Below are 22613 nucleotides of genomic sequence, written 5' to 3'. Positions count from 1 at the left end.
TTTAATACAGTTCCTTATGTTGTGGTAACCCCCAAACATAAAATTATTTTGTTGCTACTTCCTAACTGTAATTTTGCAACTGTTATGAACTGTAAGGGAAATATTTCTGGAGATAGAGATTTGCCAATCGCTGTACTAGGGCTAGTCAAGTGAGCCAGAGAACCTGTTTCCATGTAGCTCACTGATAGGCCTGCTGTGGAGCTGGCTGGCAGCTCGGTCAGGTGCCTCACTCCTGTTCTTGTGAACCTCTCTCTCCATGGGGCTTCCTCCCAGGGTAGCCTTGGAGCTGCCAATCTCCCAAGGCTCTGCCCGATAGTTGGGACATCACTGTTTCTACCTCTCTTCTTCGGCCTACCTACCGTGATTCAACAGGAGGGCATGGACACACCCCCATGGTGGACAGATGGTGGCCATCTTTAATCTCTGGTGGTGCCTTAGATCAAGGCTTCTGGGTGCGTCTCCCAACACACTGTTCAAATCTCAGTGAGACTGTGGCAGGGATCACCTCATGCATTTTGTTGCCACTCTGTTTCAAAACTGCAAGACCAGATGACGATGTCACACTCCGGACATTCTCAGATATTTCATCACCATCTTCTGCTGAGGGTTTTGGTTTTTTTTTTTATTTTGCACTCAATTATTTACTGATGATTTGAAAGAACTTGAGAGACTAGGTTAGCAATGATAGCGTCTCAGAGAGAAGCGAAGAAGCAGGTGACAGACAGATCTTGTAACGGGGCTTCTGCAGAAGAAGCCAGCAAAGCAGACTTATTTATGCAGACCAGAAGAAGGAGCGAGACAGCTCGCCTGCTGTTCCTTTCTTCCTTGCTGAAGTACATCTGTTGCGTGCTATTTTTTATTTCTGGTTGATGGATCGGTCGTGTGATGTGCTTGGACTAGATACTTGGGCTGCAGCCTCTCCTACTGGCCCATCAGCTTTGCTCTGTGGCAGATTTACATTCCGTCTGGATTGCCAGCTTGGATTCAATGCTTTTTTAAAGCCCGCAGTCTGACAGAGATCTTTATCCAATCAGCGTTTCCCCTGTATTTTAAAAATAAGCGTTTGCAGTGGAAAGATGCCGTCGATGGCTTATTTTGGAGAGAAGAATCCAGTTTGGCTGGGTGGCTGATGTCCTAATTGGCTGTGGAGCCGAGGGCACAAGAGCGAGTTTAAGGGTCTCCCTTACTACTCCGAGTCACCTACCATGCCTTTGGGGAGGAGGGGGGTTCATTTGGCACCTGCTATGTAATTAGGATCGCTCAACTGTCTCTTTATCTCTCCCAGCCCCCACTCCGTGGGAACCATATGTCTTTCTAGGTTTGAGAACTCTTGGACTAGCAAGACAAGATGGCTCTGTGGATGAAGGCGTCTGCTGCTAAGCTTGACAATCTGAGTTCAATATCTGGGTCTTAGGTGGTAGGAGGGGAGAACCGACTCCCTCAAGCCGTCCTGATTGCCACATGTCTGCTGTGATGTGCATGCCCACACGTGTGTGTGGACACACATAATAACCACACAATAAATAAATAAAATGTAAAAAAAAATGAAGCCCATGGAAGTTGGTGAGGAAACATTAACAAAAAATTAAATGAAAGGAACCAGACACACACAGAAACACAGCACCCCAATAAAAGAAAAAAGAATTGTCACTCATGGTTCACTTGAAGGACACCCATGTGGAGGATGTCAGGACAAGGCAACCATGATAGTTAGTCCTCAATGAAACACAACATGTCTCTGAAGGACAGGGAAGACCTGCCCAGAATGTGGGAGGCAGCACCTCATGAGCCAGGCTATTGAACTGAATAAAAAAGAGGAAGTGAGCCAAGAAGCAGCATTTAGTTCTCTCTGATTCCTAACTGGGGACACAATGTGACTGGCAGCCTCACACTCTGGAGGCCAAGCCTTCTCCACCATGACCGACTGTATCCTCATACTGTGAGTCAAAGCCAAACACTTTTGGGCTAGAAAGATGGCAGTTATGAGCACCAGCTACTCTTGCAGAGTGCCTGAGTTCAAGTTTCAGCCTTGCTCAGCAGCTTGCAATGTCTAACTCTAGAGTGAGGATAGTCATCTCTCCTCATGCGGTCATGGTGAGGATGGAATTGGTGTAAAGCATGTATGAGTCATCAGATGCGGTGTAACAACGTCTATCCATGTAACAGCTAAGCTGCACACAGTCCTGGAATGTCTGTGGTGAGGAATCTGTAGCAACTTGCCTGGGCGGTTTCGGCTCAGGGTCTCTCATCAGGCCCTGCTGGGGTGGAGCTGTGGCTGTGGCAATGCATTGTGCTGAAAATGTCTCCTACATTCTAAGAAACTGGAACTTTCGCTGGATCTTACACCTAGAGGTCACTTAAGACTTAAGAGTGCTTTCCCTCCGTGTACTCAGCCTGTCTGCTTAACCCGCCCTCAAAAGTCGATATTACTTGCCCCGGATTTCCCATGTAATCCACCTTTACAACCTAAACCGTTGCATAGCTGATGCCCCTGATCCAAGAGTAGTGCATGTGTGTTACTATAATCATTTGCTGGGAACATCAACTATATGGAGGGAGCAGTCTTATAAAAATACCCATAAATGTTGATTGCATTGAACGAGTATTGCTTGATAAACAGTAATGTTTGTAGTAGTGTTTGCTGTCTGGGTCAGTTGGTCTCAGTTGGAGCCAGTGACTTAATCCCTTAAAACTCTGTTCAAGATTTCTATAAAGTGTCCCATTCCTTACCCCATCAAACAGTTTCTGCGCTGTTCAATAAAGGAGAGAGCAAAGCCCTTCCTTAAAGACACACACTCAGATATACTCAGAGAAAGACGAGGGCCAGATTCACAAGACAACTTTGAGGCAGGCACCGATCCAGACTCATACAACAGAGAGACAGGATATAAGACCCAAGGGAGCTTGAAGCAGAGAGTTCCAATTGATCTCACTCTTGATTAAATGACACTGAGGGGATGTGCTTTGATTTTTAATGTGACACCAATGCATCATTGGTGACTTGGACTTACTAATGCAGATGTTATACTTACTTGGTTTACCTAGGATAGGATCCACGCTTAAGGTCACCTGTGGTTGCAGGCAGGTCTCAGTTTATTGTGTGTGTGGTTTAAGGTAGGTCTTACATAGTTCATGGGGGGGGATCTTCAAACTCACGTGTGGCTGAGGTTGGCCTTGAACTATGGATTCTCCTCCCTTCAATTCCTAAATGTGGATTGCAAGATTTTAACATTATATCTAGCATATATGAGTTTTTATTAAATTATCTAATATATCCTAGGTTAGCCTCAAACTCACTATAGCTGAGTACGACCTTGACTTTCTGATCCTCCTGTTTCTGCCCCCTGAAAGAACTGGAATTTCTGCTGTGTGCCACCATAGTGGATGACCGTGAATCCGGGGCTTTGTGCATTATAGGCAACTGATCCATATCCCCAGGATTTTTAGCTCACTGGTTTCCTGGCAGACTTCAGGGACACCTCCACTTTTGTCATATAGAAAGAATTTGGGGCTATCCAAGGCATTGGAGATCAGTCCTGAAGGTCTCTCCCAGAGGAGAAATTTGTTTCTGATTTTCTGTCATTTGGGGGAAGATGTTTCAAAGGATGGCCATGTGGCCATGTGTGCTCAGTCGTCAGTTTAGAGACTCCATGTGAGGAGTGAGCGCATGGTTTAACTACTCACTTCCTTTCGCCTGGACAGCCTTTTTATTTCTTTAAAAACAGGATCTCACTATGTGGCTTGTTGTTCTGGAACTCACTATGTAGACCAGGTTGGTCTTGTTTACCTGCTTCTGCCTGTGCCTCCTGAGGGCTGGGATTAAAGATGTGGTGGTGTTTACATCCTGACCACCTCGCAGGTGCTAAGGTACAGGTGCATCCCCCATACTCTGCTCTGAGCATGCTTACATCCTGACCACTTCCCAGGTGCAAGGGAACAGGTGCATGTCCCATACTCTGCTCTGAGCATGCTTACATCCTGACCACCTCCCAGGTACAACGGTACAGGTGCATCCCCCATACTCTGCCCTGAGCATGCTTACATCCTGACCTCCTCCCAGGTGCAAGGGTACAGGTGTGTGTCCCATACTCTGCCCTGAGCATGCTTACATCCTGACCACCTCCCAGGTACAAGGGTACAGGTGTGTCCCCCATACTCTGCCCTGAGCATGCTTACATTCTGCTGCACGGTGTGCCTTCCCTCTAGTGATTTTCTAGGGTAACCCACCCTGGTCACCATCTGGACCATCAAAGCAGAGCAGACTCTCGCAAGGGTTCCCATGTCCTCTCTTTCCCAGCAATCCCAAAATTCAAGAGCAGAAATGATTTAAAAATAAATGCATTTTTATTTCAGTAGCATAGAATCACATTTGAAAAATAAACACAAATTTGATCAAAAGAGGAAAAAAGAACCTGTCCCCCGTCCCAGCAGAGACACTGCTGGCATCCTATGGTTCCTATCTTCACAGCTATCAGCAGCCCCAGCTGCTGTTCCAGCTCACCTGGGGCCACATCTCAGTCAGTGTCACGTATGTAAGCACAGACTCACCAGCCCTTCTCTATCTACACCACAGAAGAGATAGATGATCATGAAAATTTGCTTAGTATTTCTAGGCGTTTCAATCAGTCCCTTCACCATATCTATTTTTGCTCATGGTTTTCAAAAAATTTATTTATTTACTTTTGGGACAGGATTTCATACTGTAGCTCTATTGGCTTGGAACTTGCTGGGTCAACCAGGCTGGCCTTGAACTCACACACAAGCGCTATTCCAGCCTATGCCTTAGGAGTGCTGAGATTAAGGCATGTAACACCGCACCCAGTTTATTTCTGCCTTTTTAAAATTTCTTTTTTGAATCAGGACCTTGTTCAGTTGCCCACACTATCCGGGAACTTTGCATGTAGCCCAGGCTGGCCTTGAACCTCAATTTTCCTGCCTTGGCGTGTACCCCATCCAGTTGGCTTTATTTTTAATCTTTTCTTTAAAATAGTTCTGGGGCAGGAGTCCAGGAGGAACTGGCTCAGCACTTACTGCTCTTCTAGAGGACCTGAACTCAGTTCTCAGCCTCCACATAGGCTTGCTCATTGCCTCCTGTAACTTCAGTGTTAAGGGGCTCTGACATCCTCTTCTGACCTCTGGGCACCTGTGCTCATGTACACATACCCACAAACAGACACATACAAGTACACATAATTAAGAAGAAATCTTAAAAAAGCTTATGTGGCTCAAACTTGTAATCCCAACTCTTGGAAGGCTGAGGCGGGAGAATTACCATGAATCCAAGTGCAGGCTGGGCTATGTAATATGTACCACGCCAGGCAGAACATGGTGAAACTCTCTCGGGGGGTGGGATGGGGGAAGTAGAAATAATCTCTAGCCAACTGAGCAAGAACAGAATCCTTCGTGTTAAAAACAAATAAGGCTGCCTGATATTGTGACAGAATCAACGATCTGGCAGATGACAGGAAGCAGCAGATGTCATATACAAGGGTGTCAGCCAGCTACTTGCTAAGGCACTGAACAAGTGGCTCAGCCAGCCTCAGTGAGTAGAGGGTAAGATGTGAGGAACAGGATTCGATTTCATGGGATAGCACTAAATCAACAACTCACTTAAAAATACTTTGTGAGGGAGGGTGGGATGGCAGGGTCCCAGTTTGACTTGCCAATCAACCTGTGACTCTGACATCCTGGGCTAAGGAGGTTTGGCCCTGTGCAAACTACCCCAAGTAGGTACAGGGGACACAGTTCCTCCTGGTGACATGAAGTTGTTGGATTGCCCTGTTAGAACCTGGTAAACACTGGGGAGGAAGGCGGCTGCAGACACGTCAGGTGACCAAGAGGGCTTGGACCCAGACAAGACTCTTCTGTGGAGAAGAGGACGTTCTCAGGAAGGGGCTTTGGGTTGACAGGTCCCTGAACATCTGAGGGGCCTCCATAGAGAATGAAAGAGCTGGTGAGAAACAGTACCTGCGTTCTGGGGCTATGGGAAATCACGTGATCACCAGGCTGCCCTTGTGGGTCATGTTTTCCTCATGGCTTATTCATCAGCGAGACTAATCTGTTGGCTGAATGTGGACTCTGGTGAGGAAAGGCAAGAAAGAGGAGAGGAAATCAAGGCAGCCAGGGGCCGGCAAGGGTCAATGTTCCCACGCCTAAGGCAGCAGGCACAGCAACACGGAAAACCTGCCCAGGCAGGTCTCAAGGAAGACAGGGTTCAGGATGCCAGACAGCAGCGTGGGAGAGGGACACAGAGGCTGCTGACCCCTGGGAGCGTGATCTTGGGGACAGGGCAGTTCTGAGGTGCCCTGCTCCTGAGGAGCCAGCTGGGCAGACGGCCTTGTAGGAGTTTACAGTCTCTGTTCTATACCATCACTCTGGCCTGTGATTCCCCACCCTGACTGGAGTTCCGCTGAGAGCCAGTGCCGGGGAGGGTGAGACGATGTGGAAAGAAAGAGCGCCATAGGGCAGGCCCTCCTGGATGAGGACTCTAGGAGATGCTAGATGCTTCTGAGTTGGGGTCCATAGCTGTCCTGGGGAAGCAGAGATCTCAATTGTCTACCCCACGGCTGAAGCCCTCAGGCTTTCCTTATAACATGCCTGCTATGGAAATGAGGGGGTTTCAGCTGCGAGCCGTTCCCCAGGCAGACCCAAGCCCATCTGCAGAGTGAACCAGAAGGGAAAGGAGATAGGTCCTAGCAGCAGACACACCAGACCTGGGTGGTGTTTAGTGATTCTCTAAGTTGGACACAAGCAGGCTGTGGAAGGCAGCTCCTACTTGACAGAAGGTACCCTCCTCTTAACTGTGCATCTAGCACCCAGGGGCCAGCACAGGACAGAACACTACAGTGTGACTGTGTCCCAGCCTTCGGCACTCTATAGGCTGTCTTGTCATCTGTTATCTCTGTGGTGGTCCTGAGCAGCCTTAACGGTAGGAGAGAGCCTGGGGAAAGGGCCCCGAGAAGGCACTACCTCCACAGCCCAGGGAGAGGATGGTCAGAGTTCCTCCTTGTTGCTGTCAAGGGTCTGAGTCAGAGACCCTGGAGCCGAGGGGTGGTCACCAAGTCGACTGCTGCTGTCCTCCATGGCTGTGTAGTCCTGCAAGAGTCTGCTTTCCACACCATGTTGCCAAAGGCTCTTGGTGCTTGAAAGCCCCTGCATCTTAAGGTACCCCTGCTGGCAAAAGGGGGGCAGCTTCTGGCGTGTGAGGGTGAACAGGAAACAGGACTCTATACAAAGGCAAAAGAAGGTGTCAGGTCAGGTAGGGGAGAGGACGGAGAGAAGTGGGCAATGCTGGGGACTTAGGGGAAGTGTTCATCAGGGGCCCTGCACAGTCCTTTCCAGCCCTTCAATCTAAGCTGCTGTGTAATTGGCTCCTATAAGCTCATACGGAGTAGCACTATTAGGAGATGAGGGTTTGTTAGAGGAAGTGTGTAACTGTGGGGGTAGGCTTGGAGGTCTCTTTTGCTCAAGCTATGCTCAGTGTGATACTCAGTTCACTTCCTGTTGTCTGAGGATCAAGATGTGGAACTCTCCTTCTCCAGTACCATGTCTGCCTGCATGCTGCCTTGTTTCCCGCCAGGACAATGGACTAAACCTCTGAACTGTAAGCCAGCCTCCACTAAAATGTTTTCCTTTATAAAAGTTATTGTGGTCATGGTATCTCTTCACAGCAATAGAAACCCTAAGACAGCTGCCTTTCCTGGCATCTCATGTATGACCTGAAGAGGTCAAGGGGTCAGGATACCAAAATGAAGCAAACCACAGAAAGGGTCCCAGAACTTTGCATGGAACCAGAAGGTAGGAGCAGTCTCTCTAGAGCTGACCCTCAGCTGTTCTGGAAGCTGGCCTTTGTATGGTGGGAGCCCAGCAATCAGCCCCGCTTTGGGCTCAGCTCTGCCTGTAACACCTGAGCTGCAAATACTATACATGGAGTCTTTCTCATGGGCTGGGAAGATGGCTCAAGAGTAAAGGTGTGTGTTGCCAAGTCTGACGACCTGCATCTGAGCACTGGAACCCATATGGTGGAAAGAGAGAATCAACCCTTGCGAGATGTCGCACATGTACACACTAGCGTGCACACGCGCACATACACACACACACACACACACAAAGTTCTCTTCCCAACTGTGGGAAGAAAAACAGATGAAATGGGTAAATCCTTGTCTGTATCACAGCAGAAAACTGATGCACACATGAAATTTGATCAGTGACAAAATAGCTATGGGTATGTATTATTTTTGAAATCTGAAGAAACAACCAAAAGAATCCATAAGCATGCCTGGCAGTGATGGTACACACCTTTAATCCCAGCGCTTGGGAGGCAGAGACAGGTGGATCTCTGTGAGTTTGAGACAGAGTGAGTAGGTTCCAGGACAGGCTCCAAAGCTACAGAGAAACCCTGTCTCAAAAAAACCAAAACTAACCAATCAACCAAACAAACAAAAAACCAATTAAAAAGAATCCATGAGCAAAATGAAGGCACCAGGAAGAACCTTCAAAAAAGCTCGAGGCAGTTCCTTGTGGGGAGTGAGAGTCAGGAGTCAGGAGGTGGGAAGGAAGCCTTCAGCTAAGCTGAGTGGTCATGCTTTCGGGGTGTCTCCCCCCACTTGGTTTCAGTCATTCACCACAGTCAGCCGCCTGATAATTGGACTGCAATTTGAAAAATAAACTAGTCATGTCTAGTGTGATAAAATCTAGAGTCTTTCTGTTCCAGCCCACCCAGGATGGGAGCCACTCATAGTATAGCATGGGGATCATTTCTTAGTCCAGGTAACTACATCCTATACACAACCCACTCATGAGTCACTTGGTAGTCATCTGGTTAACAGGGATGGAAGCCATTCCTGCATCCAGGTATCCACTTTTGTATATACTTTCCACCCACTAGTTACTTAGTAGCCATCTGGATTTTCATACTGTATTTGCTACTATATACTACCCACACATAGCAACCGTTTCTATCAACAGGACCACCTCAATGGCATAATGTACCTGAGTCCGGTAACCTTTATGTGCTGACTAGTCTTTTTGTCAACTTGACACAGGATATAGTCATCTGGGAAGAAGAAACTTTTTTTTATTTTTTCATTTTAAAGACAGGATCTCTCTATATATCCCTGGTTATTCTGGAACTCACAATGTAGACCAGGCTAGCCTCAAACTCAAGATCCATCTGCCTCGGCCTCCCTGCTGCTGGTATGAAAAGCATGTACCATCATGCTGGCTGAATTCAAGAGTTGCCTGTAGGCAAGTCTGTGGGGGCATTTCCTTGATTGGTGTGGGAGGACCCAGATCACCATGGTGGTGCATCTCTGGGCAGGTGGCCCTTGGCTGCATAGAGAGTCGACTGAGCAAGCTATGGGGAGCACAAGTTAGTAAGGAAATTTCTTCATTGCCTCTGCTTCCGTTCCTGTCTCCAGATTCCTGCCTTTCATTCATGATGAACTGTAATCTGGAAGTGGAAGCAAAACCAACACTTTCCTCCCACACTGCTTTTGGTCAGGTGTTTTATCAGAGCAATGGAAAGCAAACAAGGATGCCTCATTCTGTCTTGTTTAATAATGGCTTCAAAGCTTATGAACAGAGATTCAGCAATTTCGGTATGCCAAAGGGGGAACCATAAAGTGTTTCCTTTAAGTGAAAAGGTGATAGTTCTATTCAGAATAAGAAAAAAAAAGTCTTGCATAGATAAACCCTGTCTCAAAAGAAAAAAAAAAACCCCACACATACACACACAAAAAGTCTTGTGTGCAGTTGCTAAATGCTATGGTAAAATGCACCTTCCAACTGGAAACACATGAAAGGGGAAAAAAAAATCCATGTGCAATGATAAATATGTAAAACAAACAGGCATTAAATTTGTGGAGAAAAACATAACACACACACACACACACACACACATTCATATTCTGACATCAAAGTGTTGTACCAGCAATTGCCAAGTCTACAATGAGGTTTCAGTATAGGATCCTCTGAAGTGAGTGACCCCAAGTCACTCACTGGCTGTAAGTAATGAAATTTGATTCTATTTATTGAGGCCCTCACTAGGGGTCCTGGGCCATATCCTCCAGGGTGTGGAGGGGAAACACAGCAACATTTGCATAGCTCTGACTGAGAGTTAGAGGCGGGGTGGGAAGGCAGAGCGTCAGAGCCTTCACAGAATGAGTCCTACATCTTTGGGGGAAGACTTTTCACTTTTCCTTATTCTCGTTAGCTCTTCTAAAAAGGGGGAGGATTAGACAAAGGAAGATGCTGTGAGGGTTAGGTGAGGGATGGGCTCAGAAGGGCTCCACAGCATCCTTTGTTGCGTCATCTCCGACTCCTGGTACAGAGGCCTTGCTAGGGAAGACAACAGAAGCAAGGGCAGCCATTCAGCCAGCAGGACCTTCTGATGACGCTGCCCCTCTGTAGGACCCAAGGTTAGGACAACTCCCAGCACAGGCTGAGGCTCGAATTAACAGCTTCACAATGGTTAAAGGGAAGCTGGCCTTCTGCTGTAAGGATTCATCCCAGCTCAGGGCAGTGACAAAACTGGGAGGATACATCAGGGGCCATGATTTTGGGTGGGAATACACCACTGGACTTTTGTGGACTCTTGAAGTCTTGGGCAATGGGCAGACAGTTTGGAGCTGAGAATTCTCCTTTCTAGGCATTTCAGGGGTCAGCGTATGATCGAGGCTGGCTGCTCACAGACTGTTAGAAGTGCACAGGTGCTCAGCTCAGCTCTGGCTCTATGGGCTAATCAAGACAGGAAGATGCTTAGGTGATCAGGGACAGGATGCCACTCAGCAACAGATCAGCTCCCAAATCATCACTGCAAAGCAGAGTCAGGATAAGGCAGGATGCTTGCTGTTTGCCTAGGCTGAAGTCAGTCTCTAACTTAACTATGTATGAATAGTGTCACACATTTGATAGGCATCTGACGTGTTCTCTTCATAATAGAAAAAGCACTGGTTCAGAACATCCAGAGGTTTACAAGGACAAAGATATTGGCTTGTTTCTATCACTTTCTCCTCTAGATCATCTGAGTTCTTGCCTTAGACCCCCTTTGCATTTAGCTGTCAGATCTGCCTTCCAGTTCACCAATTCTCTCTTCATTTCTGTCTAGTGCACCTCCAGCTCCTTATACTGAGCTTCTTATTTCAAGAATATTTTATCTCCGTTAGTTTCATCTCCATCTTTTTCAAGATTGCACAATCAATTTTGATAGTGCCTAGCTCTTGGCTTCTTCTCCTCTCCTCCCTTCCCTGCTCCTGTGCTAGAGCTCAAACCCACGCACACTAGTGCACTAGCACTAAGGTGTTCACCCCACCCTTAGCCCTCCTGGGCACTCGGTTACCTGCATAGAAGCTTCGCAGGTCCGTGTCCAGACAGTTTTCCAGGAAGCGCCTGAGGGGGAGGATGTGCCCCACTGGGGCTGTCCAATCGGTCAGGAAGTCCTCCACTATGTGATGGATGGCCACGGGCCGAGGCAGGGGCCACTGTGCAGGCCGGAACCGCATATCTTGCTCTGTGGGAGGAGGGAGGCATCAGGGCCAGGCAATTCATTCCGGCACCTCCCTCTGCTCTCGTGGTGGCCTTCCTAGGGTGCTTCTGTCAGGCTGTGGTCGGCTTGGCCACCAGCCACCGTCATGCAGCAGGAGGAAGAGGAACCAGGCCTGCTGCCTGTGGTTTCTGTGTGCAGTACAGGAACCATTGGCTGCAGGGGGCTCATCTAGGCTCACTTCCCACTGCTGTGGACCCTGCCCCATGTGGGCCCAGCCCACAGGCCGCTAGACCAACACTTGACCATCCCTGGAAACTAGACCCTAGGAGGTGACCAATCCTAGCTGGCCAGGGTTCGGGCCGCCAACTACAGATCTGCACTCCCCACCCCCTGCCTTCCACCTGTTGAAACTGCTTTTGCCGTTGGGAACAATCTCCACCTGGGCCACCTTTTCCTTCTTTTGAGACAGAGTCTCAAATAGCCCAGGCTGACCTCCTGCCTCTATTTCCCAAATGCTGGCATTACAGAGGGGTGCCTCACCACACACAGTTCTGAGACAGGAGCTCACTACACAGCCTAGGCTGGCATTGAGTTTGTGGCAAACCTGCCTACCCTCCCCAGTGCTGGGGTGACAGGCACTGGAGCATCCTCTTCCACCTGAGGTCCTTCATGTTCTGAACTGAAAGGCACGGTACCCAGGCTGTGCCTTAGCAAGGCTGGCACTTTGTGTCTACCCTCCTGCAACCCCGTATGAAATAATTACCATCATCCCATCTTATAGAATAGGAAGCAAGACTCAGAGAGGTTAAGCAGAATGGCAGTGAGGACAGAACTGGGAGTTGGGCGTGGCATTTCTGTACTGTGCTGGCCTGCTTAGTTCTTGTCTGGTTTATTATTACTGTTGTTTTTGCTGTTTGTATGGGCACACATGCCACAGAGCCTGTGTGGAGGTCAGAGGACAATTTTGTAGAGTTGATCAATTCTCTTCTCCCATCTTTAGGTGGGTTCCAGGGATTGAACTCAGGTCTCTAGCCTTCCATGGTAAGTGCCTCTACTGCCCAGTCATCTTACCCCCCTCATCCTCCTTTCTTAATACTCAGCTGCAGCACCTCCCCCCACTTTGAGACACACATGGTAGCACCCCTGTCACTACATGGTGCCCAGAGATCATGCATGGTTTATATAGGTCCCCTGGGGTTCCCTTTGTCAGCTGCAGAAGCAATGCATGGCCTTGTGGTGACTGCTGTCTAGACAGAGGTGGTCCAAGAAGGGCTCCCCCTGAGGAGGCTGAGCTCAGGGAGGGTAGGGGCCAGCTCACCAGTGGGGAGGTGTCTGTAATAGTAGATGACAGGGTGCAGGAAGTTAGAACGCCAGGCATCTTCTATATGTGCCACGGACCGGTCGTAATAGAAGACGTCCTTCTCAGGCCCAGAGAAATTTTTGCCATATTCCATGTTGATGACAAAGAGCCCATGGCGGGCTGTCCTCCCTGTGAGCGACTCCAGCTGGGCCAGCATCTGCATGGGAAACTCTTCCAGGTACTCAAATGCTGTAGCGTTCCTGTGGGTAGAATCCCAGGGGAACTCAGGACCGGGGAGGGATGCAGGCTCACTGGGCATGGGTGGGGACATAGAGCTCTCCACAGGTGCAGTGGTGTGGACTAAGCAGGAATCTCCCACCCTATAATGTCACCGTGGCAGCTGCGTCTTCTGGTATACTAGGGGTAGGCTCTAGATGAGGAAAGGAAGGGAGAAGCTTGCCACTGTAGGTAGAGCCGAGAGTAATGGGGCCGGGGGGGTCCCGGGGCATGAGTAAAGGAGGTGTGGGGTGATCATGTGTTTGAGTGGGTGGAGAAGGGGGGGTTGTGGGGAGTTGGGACTCCAGGATAACAGTGTGACTGTCCTTTTAAGGGATGGCTGGTGGCTGCAGTGAGCAGACTGGCTGTGTTGGGAGGCTGCAGGACCAGAGTGGGTGACAGGCCTGGGATACTGACTGAGCACTGGGTCCTGCCAAGAGCACCCTGATCTAGACAGCTCTGGACTCATGGACGGGGCGCTGAGGATGAAGCAAGGCAGTGTGCTGAGCTCCAGGACTTCCGGTGCGCCTGAACTTCACGTTGAGTGGCCAGGGCTCTGGATCAGGGCATGTCCTCTGACTTGGGGGTCCTCCTCCACGTCTCACCTGCCTGTCTTCTCCAAGTCTTCCCTTGCCCTCTCCTCACACATCCTGTACTGTGTCCTCGGGCTCTGTGTGTCCTGTGATTTGCCAGTAATCACTTGATCTAAAAGGCCCAACCTGACCCGTGCCTGAGGGGCCTCTTCATCCTTCAGTGCTGCAAAGGAACTCCGCTCATTTTGCAGATAAGGCAAGAAAGCACAGAGCTTAACTAACTCCCCAAACCACACAGTAAGAAATCCATAACAGACCTCGAGGTATTTACCTCCCTGATTTCCCTGCCAGATTTAGCCTCTGCAGGCCTCCCTCACACAAGAAACAACTGGGCCACTCAGCACTCAGAATAGTACCAGAAGCAAAGGACGGGGTATATGGGTAAAGCAGGGTGGGGGGAGATGGCGTGGGAAGGGTCACTCACTCCTTCAACAGGATGACGTCAGCCAGCACACTGAACATCTGGTACAGCCCAGAAGCCTCATTTACACGCCGGATGATGGAACTGGTCAGCTGTGTGATGGGGTGCTCTGTGGACGGCCAGTCGATGCCATGGTGCCGATGTTCCAGGAGCCGGTGGACAGCACGCACTGAAATGGCCAGAGGGAGGAAGGGCCAAGATTTTATCTTGGTTCACTGGAGGGAGGTTCAGGCCTGGGAAACCATGGCAGTAAGAGCTGTGTGTAAGAGGCCAGATGACAAAGGTTCTTTCTTCATCATCGCATACAATCAGCGGCCCTGCTCCGTTCCATCTCCTGGGTATTGCACAAAGTATGGGTGGGGGTGGATTTGGGTCTGAGTGGCCCACCCTTGCCTGAGGCTATCTGCACATGGAAATTTCTCTGCCAACTGCAATTCTTTACAGCCAACCCAAAGATAGAGCTTTTCCATCCCCAATTTCTAGCTATAGCCCCATGGATGCTCCGGTTGCTTCTCTCTTTTTCAGCCCAAATCTACCTGTCCCTGTCTCATTCTGAGATCTTTCATAAAAAGCAGCTGCTGCCCAAGCCACCAGCATGGTGGTTTTCTTTACACCTGGGGCTGTTTTACCCTGTTGTGGGATGATGCCCCAACACAGACGCTTGTTCTTCCAAAGTTACTAAAACACCCAATGCAATGAGGATGTGGCACAGGCCAGGTGTTCATGAGAAAGGAGCCACGGTGGGCCTCTGTTTAGGCCTCTGACTCCTTGGAGGGGACGGTGGTCAAGCCCAGTTTGCAAGGTGTAGGAGCTAAATGAAGCTAGAGGAGCCTGGGAGATGCCTGGGACGGAGAACAAGCTTGGCACCCGGAGAAGGAAGGTGAGACCTGTGCAGTGCAGGTGACGGCATGCTGAGTCATGGGGCTTCCCAGGAAGGGGAAGAGAAATCATGAAAGAACAAGACTCAGAGAATGGCGAGATTTTCCTCATTGTTTTTGGTACTGTGGAAGACACCTGGAGCCTTGGACGTGTTAGACAACTGCTCTGTCACTAAGCTACATTCTTATCTCCTTTTTACTGCGAGACAGGGTCTAGGTTGCCCAGGCTTGCCTTGAACTTACTGTGTAGTGTTCCCTGCCAGCTGCAAAGGGTAAGGAGGACTAAATCCTAGGCCTGAGGTAACATAAGTCATCAAACTAAATGGAAACAGGAGGAGGTGGACTCGAGGACCTTGAGGTCTGGATGAGGCCCATGCAGAAGTAGCCAGGCAACGTGGCACCCACTCCACGGACTAAGGGGCTATGATAGGTGCCAGCCACCACCTGGGGAGATATGAGGGGCAAGTAGGAGTCTCTCACTGATATCTTTCTGCTGCAGACCAGGGGGTTGACAGCTGATCTCCAGGGTTGTTCAGATGAAGTGATGTGTTTACCACCACCACCACCTGGCAGGAGAGCCAGGGACTGAGGCAGCTCAGTTGTCCCTACAGTACCTACTCTAACCTAGAGGCAGGGCACAAGTCTCCCCATGCAGAAGGCCATGAGGACCCACGAGTCTATGCTGAGTTTGCTACTACCCTACCTCTTTTTATGTTACAAAGAAAACTACTGGGCTGGTGAGATGGCTTGGTAGGTACAGACATCTGCTGTCAAGCCTGACTTCAATCCTCAGGTCCTGCATGGCAGAAGAACACTGACTCCCATAGGCTGTTCTCTGATCTTGACACACATGCTGTGGCACATGTGTGCCCCCCAGTAAGTGATTACAGAGAACCCTTTTCTGTGCTATTTTGTGTTTTAAAACACTTCTACAATAAGCACACAATTCTTTGCATGGAGATCTTTGCAGTGGCCCCTTCAATGATCTCCACATCATCTGTCTTACTGTCTTCATGAAGAAAATAAAACACAAACCAGGTATAGCAGTGCACATCTCTAATCTCAGAACCAGGAAGCTGAGGCAGGAGGATTGGGAGTTTGAGGCTATCCTGGGCTACCGTGCCCTGATCCTAACAGAAACACTTTATTACCACTACTTCTTACAGGTCGTCTTTCTTTCCCTGGTCTCAGCACTGTGGACTCTGGGCTGGGAGGGGAGGATACACAGAACGACATTCAGGACCCCGAGCAAAAGTTTTCTATTGAAGTCCTGGTAAGAAGGATCCTAAGGCTCGATCCTCCATCCTCTGAATGCAAAGCAAGCACTGCAAGCAAAATCCATACCAAGCTGGTGGCACCTGACCCCGAAAAAATGTGGATAACAGCTCAACGGCTCACTCAGCTGCTTCGGTCCACTGCTTCCTCCACGGAGGGGAGAAAAGGGCAGAAAAGGGCGCTCTTTAAAACCAGAAACCAGGCAATCTTACCAAAAGCAATCTATAGATTCAATGCAATGCCCAGCAAAATCCCAGCAAAATTCTTCAAAAACCTTGAAAGAATGGTACTCAACTTCATATGGAAAAGCAGAAAACCCAGAATAGCCAAAACAATCCTGGACAATAAAAGAACTTCTGGAGGCATCACAATCCCTGACTTCAAACTCTACTACAGAGCTACAGTACTGAAAACAGTCAGTCTGGTATTGGCATAAGAACAGGCAGGAGGACCAACGGAACCGAAGAGAAGACCCGGATATCAATCCACACATCTTCGAACACCTGATCTTTGATAAAGAAGCAAAAAATATCAAATGGAAAAAAGAAAGCATAATTAACAAGTGGTGCTGGCATAACTGGATATCAACATGTAGAAGAACGAAAATAGACCCGTATCTATCACCATGCACAAAACTCAAGTCCAAATGGATCAAAAACCTCAAGATAAAGCCAGCCACACTGAACCTTATAAAAGAGAAAGTGGGAAGTACACTTGAACACATTGGCACAGGGAACCACTTCCTAAATAGAACCCCAGCAGCACAGACACTGAGAGAAACAATTAATAAATGGGACCTCCTGAAACTGAAAGGCTTCTGTAAAGCAAAGGACACGGTCAACAAGACAAAACGACAGCCTACAGAATGGGAAAAGATCTTCACTAACCCCACATTAGACAGGGGTGTTATTGCACGTTGTATGAGCTGCTTCACAGCTACATACGCTGGGGTACTGCCTTTTTAGCCTGTGAAAGCGGCATGTGTGAGACCACCCATCACTGTGAACACACTTAAGTTCAAAGAGCACAGGACAAGCATGCAACAGGCTACCCTTAGCGATATCTACTGTCACGCTTTTCCTAGACATAGCCCTGGTTCACGAAAACATCCTTTTGATGCGTTTGGAAGTTGGGAGCTCTGGGATAGGGGTCCTTCAGCCAGGCTCACCTGTGTATCGGAATCCATGGATGAAGCCGCCAGCAGATTTCCGGTAGTCCACAGAGTGGCTGGCGGTCCCAAGGATAAAGAGACCCCGGCTTCCTTTGGACTCATAGCTAGCTCTGATCAGTGGGTACTTCTTGCTGAATTCAGTCCCTGAGGAAAGTCTGAGGGACCTGCCAGTGGAGAGGGTTGTTAGAAATAAAAGTTTCTGTGGATAAGGCCCTTGCATCCTCCTCCACTCTTCTGAAGCCTAGAGTCCCCAGGGAGGTCTGAAGGGGTTGGCCAGGGGTCCCTACCTCCGCCCCACTTGGACTCACTGGTTGAAAATGGAGAAGTCGAACTTCCAGCCCAGGCAGCGGATGACACGGTCATAGGCCACCCGCATGGCAAAGTTGTCATTGTCATCCTCGGGGAGGGGAATGGAGTCGACACTCTGGCTGCTGTTGTTCTCCTCCAGGAAGAACTTGAGGGTGATGTGGAACTTGCCCTTGCTGTCCTTCACGAGGGCCAGATACTCCAGGTCCGACTCCAGGAGTCCGTCTAGTGACTTTAGCTGGTAGGTGTCCAGCAGGCCATTGTTGATGGCTCTGGGGCCCCACGAGCAGGCAAGACAGGAAAGAGGGCTCAGGAAGGTCGTCTAGTGCAGCTGAAGATGGGGAAGCTCCCTTATTTGGGGCTTTCTAGGGTTTGAACCCAAGGGAAGCTCAATCCCCATAAGGGTAACCCAGGGAGGCGGTGAACTTTTCCATTCTCTTCTCCTTTTGTTCTTTTTGGTAAATATAAGATGCTATGTAGCCCAAGCTAGCCTCAAATTCACTTAAGTAGCCAATGATGACCTTGAACTCTGATCTCCAACCTCCACCTCCTAAGTTTAGACTACAGGTGTGTGTCACACACCTTTGTTATGTGAACCTGGGGACTGAACTCAGGGATTTAGTACACAGGAATCGAGCACCCTACCAACTGAGCTATATTCCCAGGCCCTGGTGGTATATCCTGACGAGGCAGAGTCGAGAGGCAGCTCACTGGGGTAAAGCCTTTGGAGAGATTAAGACAGTTCCGTCGGAATTCCCCGCTAGGTCCAGGTAGAGGGTTGCTACAGAGGAAGGGAGCCCGACTTCCCCCTTGTTCTGGCTTCCCGCCTTGTTCTGCAACCTTCCTCTCTGGCATGCGTTCCTGCTGCTGTGACACCATCTGCTATGGGGTAGACACTAGTGGTGAGCGCTTAGAGAGCCACATACCGCTGGATGTAGTGTCTGAAATTATGAACCCCGCCTCAGGCATTTTCTTATAGTACCGAGATACTGAATGGTACAGGATCTACAGCGTGGAATACATAAGCAGGGATGTAGCATACCTGACATCTCCAACATAGTGGGTGGCCCAGGAGAGCCGAACCCGGGAGCGGCTCAGCATGTGGACAAAGTTTGTGACACCCAAGATGTTCTCTGCTGTCTCAAAGGCTGAGTTCCCACGGCCCAGGATCAGCACATTCTGACCCACAAAGTCTTTTGGGTCCACAGATACGGACTCGTAACCTTCCACATGTTCCGAACCAGGGAAGTCAACCAGTTTGGGAACTGATAAACCAGTGGCTACCAGCAGGACGCTGCAGGTGGGGGAACAAAGAGAGATGACTCAGTTCACTCATTGTGGCTTTCCTTGCCTCATCCTGATTCCAGGCTCCCAAAGACATGTCCACTCATCTGTTTACCCGCTTACGCCATATACTGACCCATCTTAGTGTGCCCCTCTCCAGGCTAGCTACAGTCCTTCATTGCTTTCCATACCCAGGATTAAGTTTGCTCATTGATATTATGAGAAAGCAAAAACATTTCCTCTAACTGTGAACACAGCAGTGAGGTTACTCCTCCCACTCCGCCCCCTCGGGCAACCACTCCAGCCTGGCATTAAGACTGGCAGGCCAGGCCCACACATCTTCTAGCCACACTGTGCCGGGTGTGGTTATCCTATCACCTTATCTTCTCCTGGATCTCATACACTCCTTGGCTGCTGTCCCAGTCCATTTCACAGGTGAGGAGACATAGTGTCCATGGGTCAGGGCAGCCAGAACTTTTCACAGTTGGAGCACAGAAGGGCCTGATTCCAAAGTCCTGCTGTTGAGATCTGGGCTTGATGTGTAGCCTGGGCTAGCCTGGGATCTGACAATCGTCCTGTCTCAGTCTCCCAAATGCTGGGGTTACAGGCATGTGTGCCATCATGCCTGGTTCTGCCCTTTACACTGCTGGGGATTATAGCGGAGCGGTAGCAGCTGGGTATCTGGATTTTTGCAGGACAGTTTGAATACAGGGTAGTAGTTTCCATGTAGAACTCATCCTCTGAAGGGACACACACAGGGAACAGGTTCTTGTTTTCCGACCCTTGGTTTCTCTGTTCCTTACTCCCTTTTACTCTAGCAAGGCTACCTAAAATTCAAGAGTCCTAATCAGGATACCCCACCCCCATACCCCCTTTGTCCTCCCCCCCCTTCTCTGGGCTTCAGGAACAGATGAACATTAGTTAGACACTTATCTGGAGCCAGAGTGAAGCTGACAGCCAGGACGGGAGCCTGGAGTAGCAGAAAGAACACAGGCTTAGGGGTCAGCAAAATCTCAACCCAAAGGTAGCCCCACCATGTTAGTGACACAATGGGGTGACCAAGGTCACGAAAGCCTCAGATCTGCACCTGCCGAATGGGTTTTAGGGAACATTTGCTCTAGGTCCCTTGTGAGGATTGAATAAGTTTGAGGTGCCCACATAATGCCTCCCAAGACAGTCTCGGTGTCTGGAAGCCATGCTTGCTGTGCTTCTGCTCTCCTGTTCTGAAATCCTTCTGGCCAGTGTCTAATGCTGGCTGGACACTTCACTCCCCACCCTTTTTTCTCATCATGGGTTTTGGGGATACTTAATTTAGGAAACTATCAGATGTGTCCAATCCATGGTTTCTAGGCCACATGGGGTCCACGACAGCTATGAATGTGGCCCAACATAACTGGCAAGTTTATTTAAAACATCATGAGATTTGTGTATGGTGTGCATTTTGTAACTTGAATGCATGGTTTTTGAGCTTGAATCCTGAATGACAACGTAGTGTTGCAGTGTCAAAAGGCTGGACCTGCCTGCAAGGGTTTGTGGGTACGAGCTATGCAATATGTGCAGTATCCAGCATCAGAGGATCATAGAGAAGGTGATAAAGCCTGACAAATACTATAAGATAAATTGCTAGAATTTTCCAAACACACTCAGCTACAGTTTTTTAAGGACATACCTTAAAAAGTGCTGGCTGTACCAAATCTCAGCACTGAGTCCCAGTGGGAGTAAGTGGTGCCCCTTTCTCCCACTCTTTCAGATTTGAGGCCAATTCTGGGTGAGGTCCAGTTCCGACAATGGGGTCCTTACCTGCACTGGTAGGCCTGGCCATTCTGGTCGGTCAGAATGAAGTAATGGCCGTTCCAGGCTTGTGGATCCTTGTCCAGAGTCACGTGGGTGATGTTTGTGTTGTATAGCACGTGGAGTCCCAGGCGCTTCGCGAAGTCACCCAGGTAGTGCACCATGTCGCTGGCGTCTGGGAAGTAAGCCTGCGAGTAGTGTCTGAAGAGCAGGTGTGGGTCGTCGCTGAGCAACGAGTTCCAGTCGTGGCGGAGGTTGAACTCGGCGTTGGCCTTGCCCGTGTACCGCTTGTTGATGCTGATGAGCTTGCGGTGGCGCGGATAGCGCGTGAAGAAGCTGCCAGGCGCGGACTCGCGTTCGAACACCTCGTAGTCCCTGCCGGCCCGCTGCAGGAGGGCGGCCATCTGCAGGCCCGCGGGACCCGCGCCCAGCACGCAGTAGTCCCGGTGCGGACGGGAGCACACCGCCAGGTGCAGGCCTAGAGCCAGCAGCAAACCCGAGGGACCCATCCTGAAGCACAGCAGAGGGGAGGCCTCGCACCTTGTGGCTGGCAGCAGGCGACAGCCGGCTTTCCCGAGGAACCAGAAACCCGGGGCGTGCCTGAGCTTCTCAGGGACCTGGGTTGGAGCCAAGACTGACTCCTGGTACCTAGGGGGCTCATCTAACACGCCCCCATTCCCTCCAGATGGGATCAAGGGCCCATGAGAATCCTGAACTCCCACAGCTCATCTCCATAGTCTTCTTTCCCAGGGCGCCAGACTCCCTTATTGTCATGGTAGTTTCCACCCTAGAGGAGAGGCAGTTCCCCCAATTTCCACGCATTCTGGATATGCCCTACATTTTACGGGGTCTCCCCAGATAGGACCCTTCAGAGGCACACTCACCCTCCACCCTCGGGAGGGGGGCAACCTGAAGAAGGTGTGGCCTCTAAGGCCCCGCCCCAGCCCCCTAGATCACATGAGGATGCCCCGGCACACCTGCCGCAGCCTCTGAGACTCCGCGCTCCTTCTGGCGCGTGCGCGGTACCCAGGCTGCGCTCCGAGCCGCAAGCCGCTGCCCGGTGGCCCAGCGATGCTCTGCAGGCTGCTGCAAAGGGAGCTCTGGCAGGCTCGCGCCGAGGCGGCCACGCCCCTCCCCCTCCTGGCCAATGGCAGGGGGCGGGGTCACGTGCGCCACGCGCGGCACGCCGGGACCGGTGGGGTGGCCCGGGCCGGAGTGCGCGCACGTGCTGTGAGCGCTGCTCCTGAGGGTAGAGGAACCCGGAGGAACAGCAGGTCTATGATGGGACACCCGGCCTCTGCTTTTGATCTGTACTAATCCACATGTCAGAGTTTTTTTTTTTTTTTTGTAGAAAACCTTGGCATTTATATCTCTAGATTACTGTAGCTTAAGACTAAAACTAATTGGCCAGTCAGTTTTGTGGGACTGGTAAGAGTAACGGGACCAACTCAAGACGAACCAATTGTTTGCCACACAGACTTGATTTTTCAGTTGTCGGAGGTGGGCAAGGGAAGCAATTCCCAGCACCTTGTAACTCTTGTCAATACACGTTTAAAAGTGATGTTTGTGTAAGACAATAGCTAAGTGGATTTTGAGGGAATTGGCACGATTGTGAGATCCTGCTCCAAAATCCTGAAACCCAAGCCTCAAATTGAAACCCAGTGCAGGCAACGAGAATGAGGAAGAGGAACGGAATATTCAGGTCAGCCTCCTCGGGGCGAGTTACCTGGCTAGGATACTGTGTGGCTGTATGAAGGAAAACAGAGACTTAGCTTCCCACGGTGACACAAGCTCAGTAACTTGTATGGCAGGAGCTGCTTTCTAGTAAGAGGG

General features: G+C 49.9%; 1 protein-coding gene across 1 annotated transcript; it reads right to left on the bottom strand.

Moving 5' to 3' along the window:
• Positions 1-4325: 4325 nt before the first annotated feature.
• Positions 4326-21861, bottom strand: Foxred2 (FAD dependent oxidoreductase domain containing 2). Its single transcript, XM_048427377.3, has 9 exons — positions 21758-21861; positions 20790-21290; positions 18748-18999; positions 17708-17977; positions 17397-17563; positions 14079-14244; positions 12804-13045; positions 11339-11509; positions 4326-7226 (listed from the first exon to the last, which is right to left on the bottom strand). Exons 2-9 carry the CDS (start codon positions 21287-21289, stop codon positions 6994-6996), a joined length of 2001 nt encoding a protein of 666 aa, XP_048283334.3. The 5' UTR covers position 21290; positions 21758-21861; the 3' UTR covers positions 4326-6993.
• Between the last annotated feature and the right edge of the window lie 752 nt (positions 21862-22613).

The sequence above is a fragment of the Myodes glareolus genome, chromosome 19 (genome assembly GCF_982192425.1).
Source record: "Myodes glareolus chromosome 19, mMyoGla1.1, whole genome shotgun sequence".
NCBI classification, from domain to species: Eukaryota; Metazoa; Chordata; class Mammalia; order Rodentia; family Cricetidae; genus Myodes; species Myodes glareolus.
The sequence above is the reverse complement of the archived record's forward strand: the minus strand, read 5'-3'. Positions and strand labels throughout refer to the sequence as shown.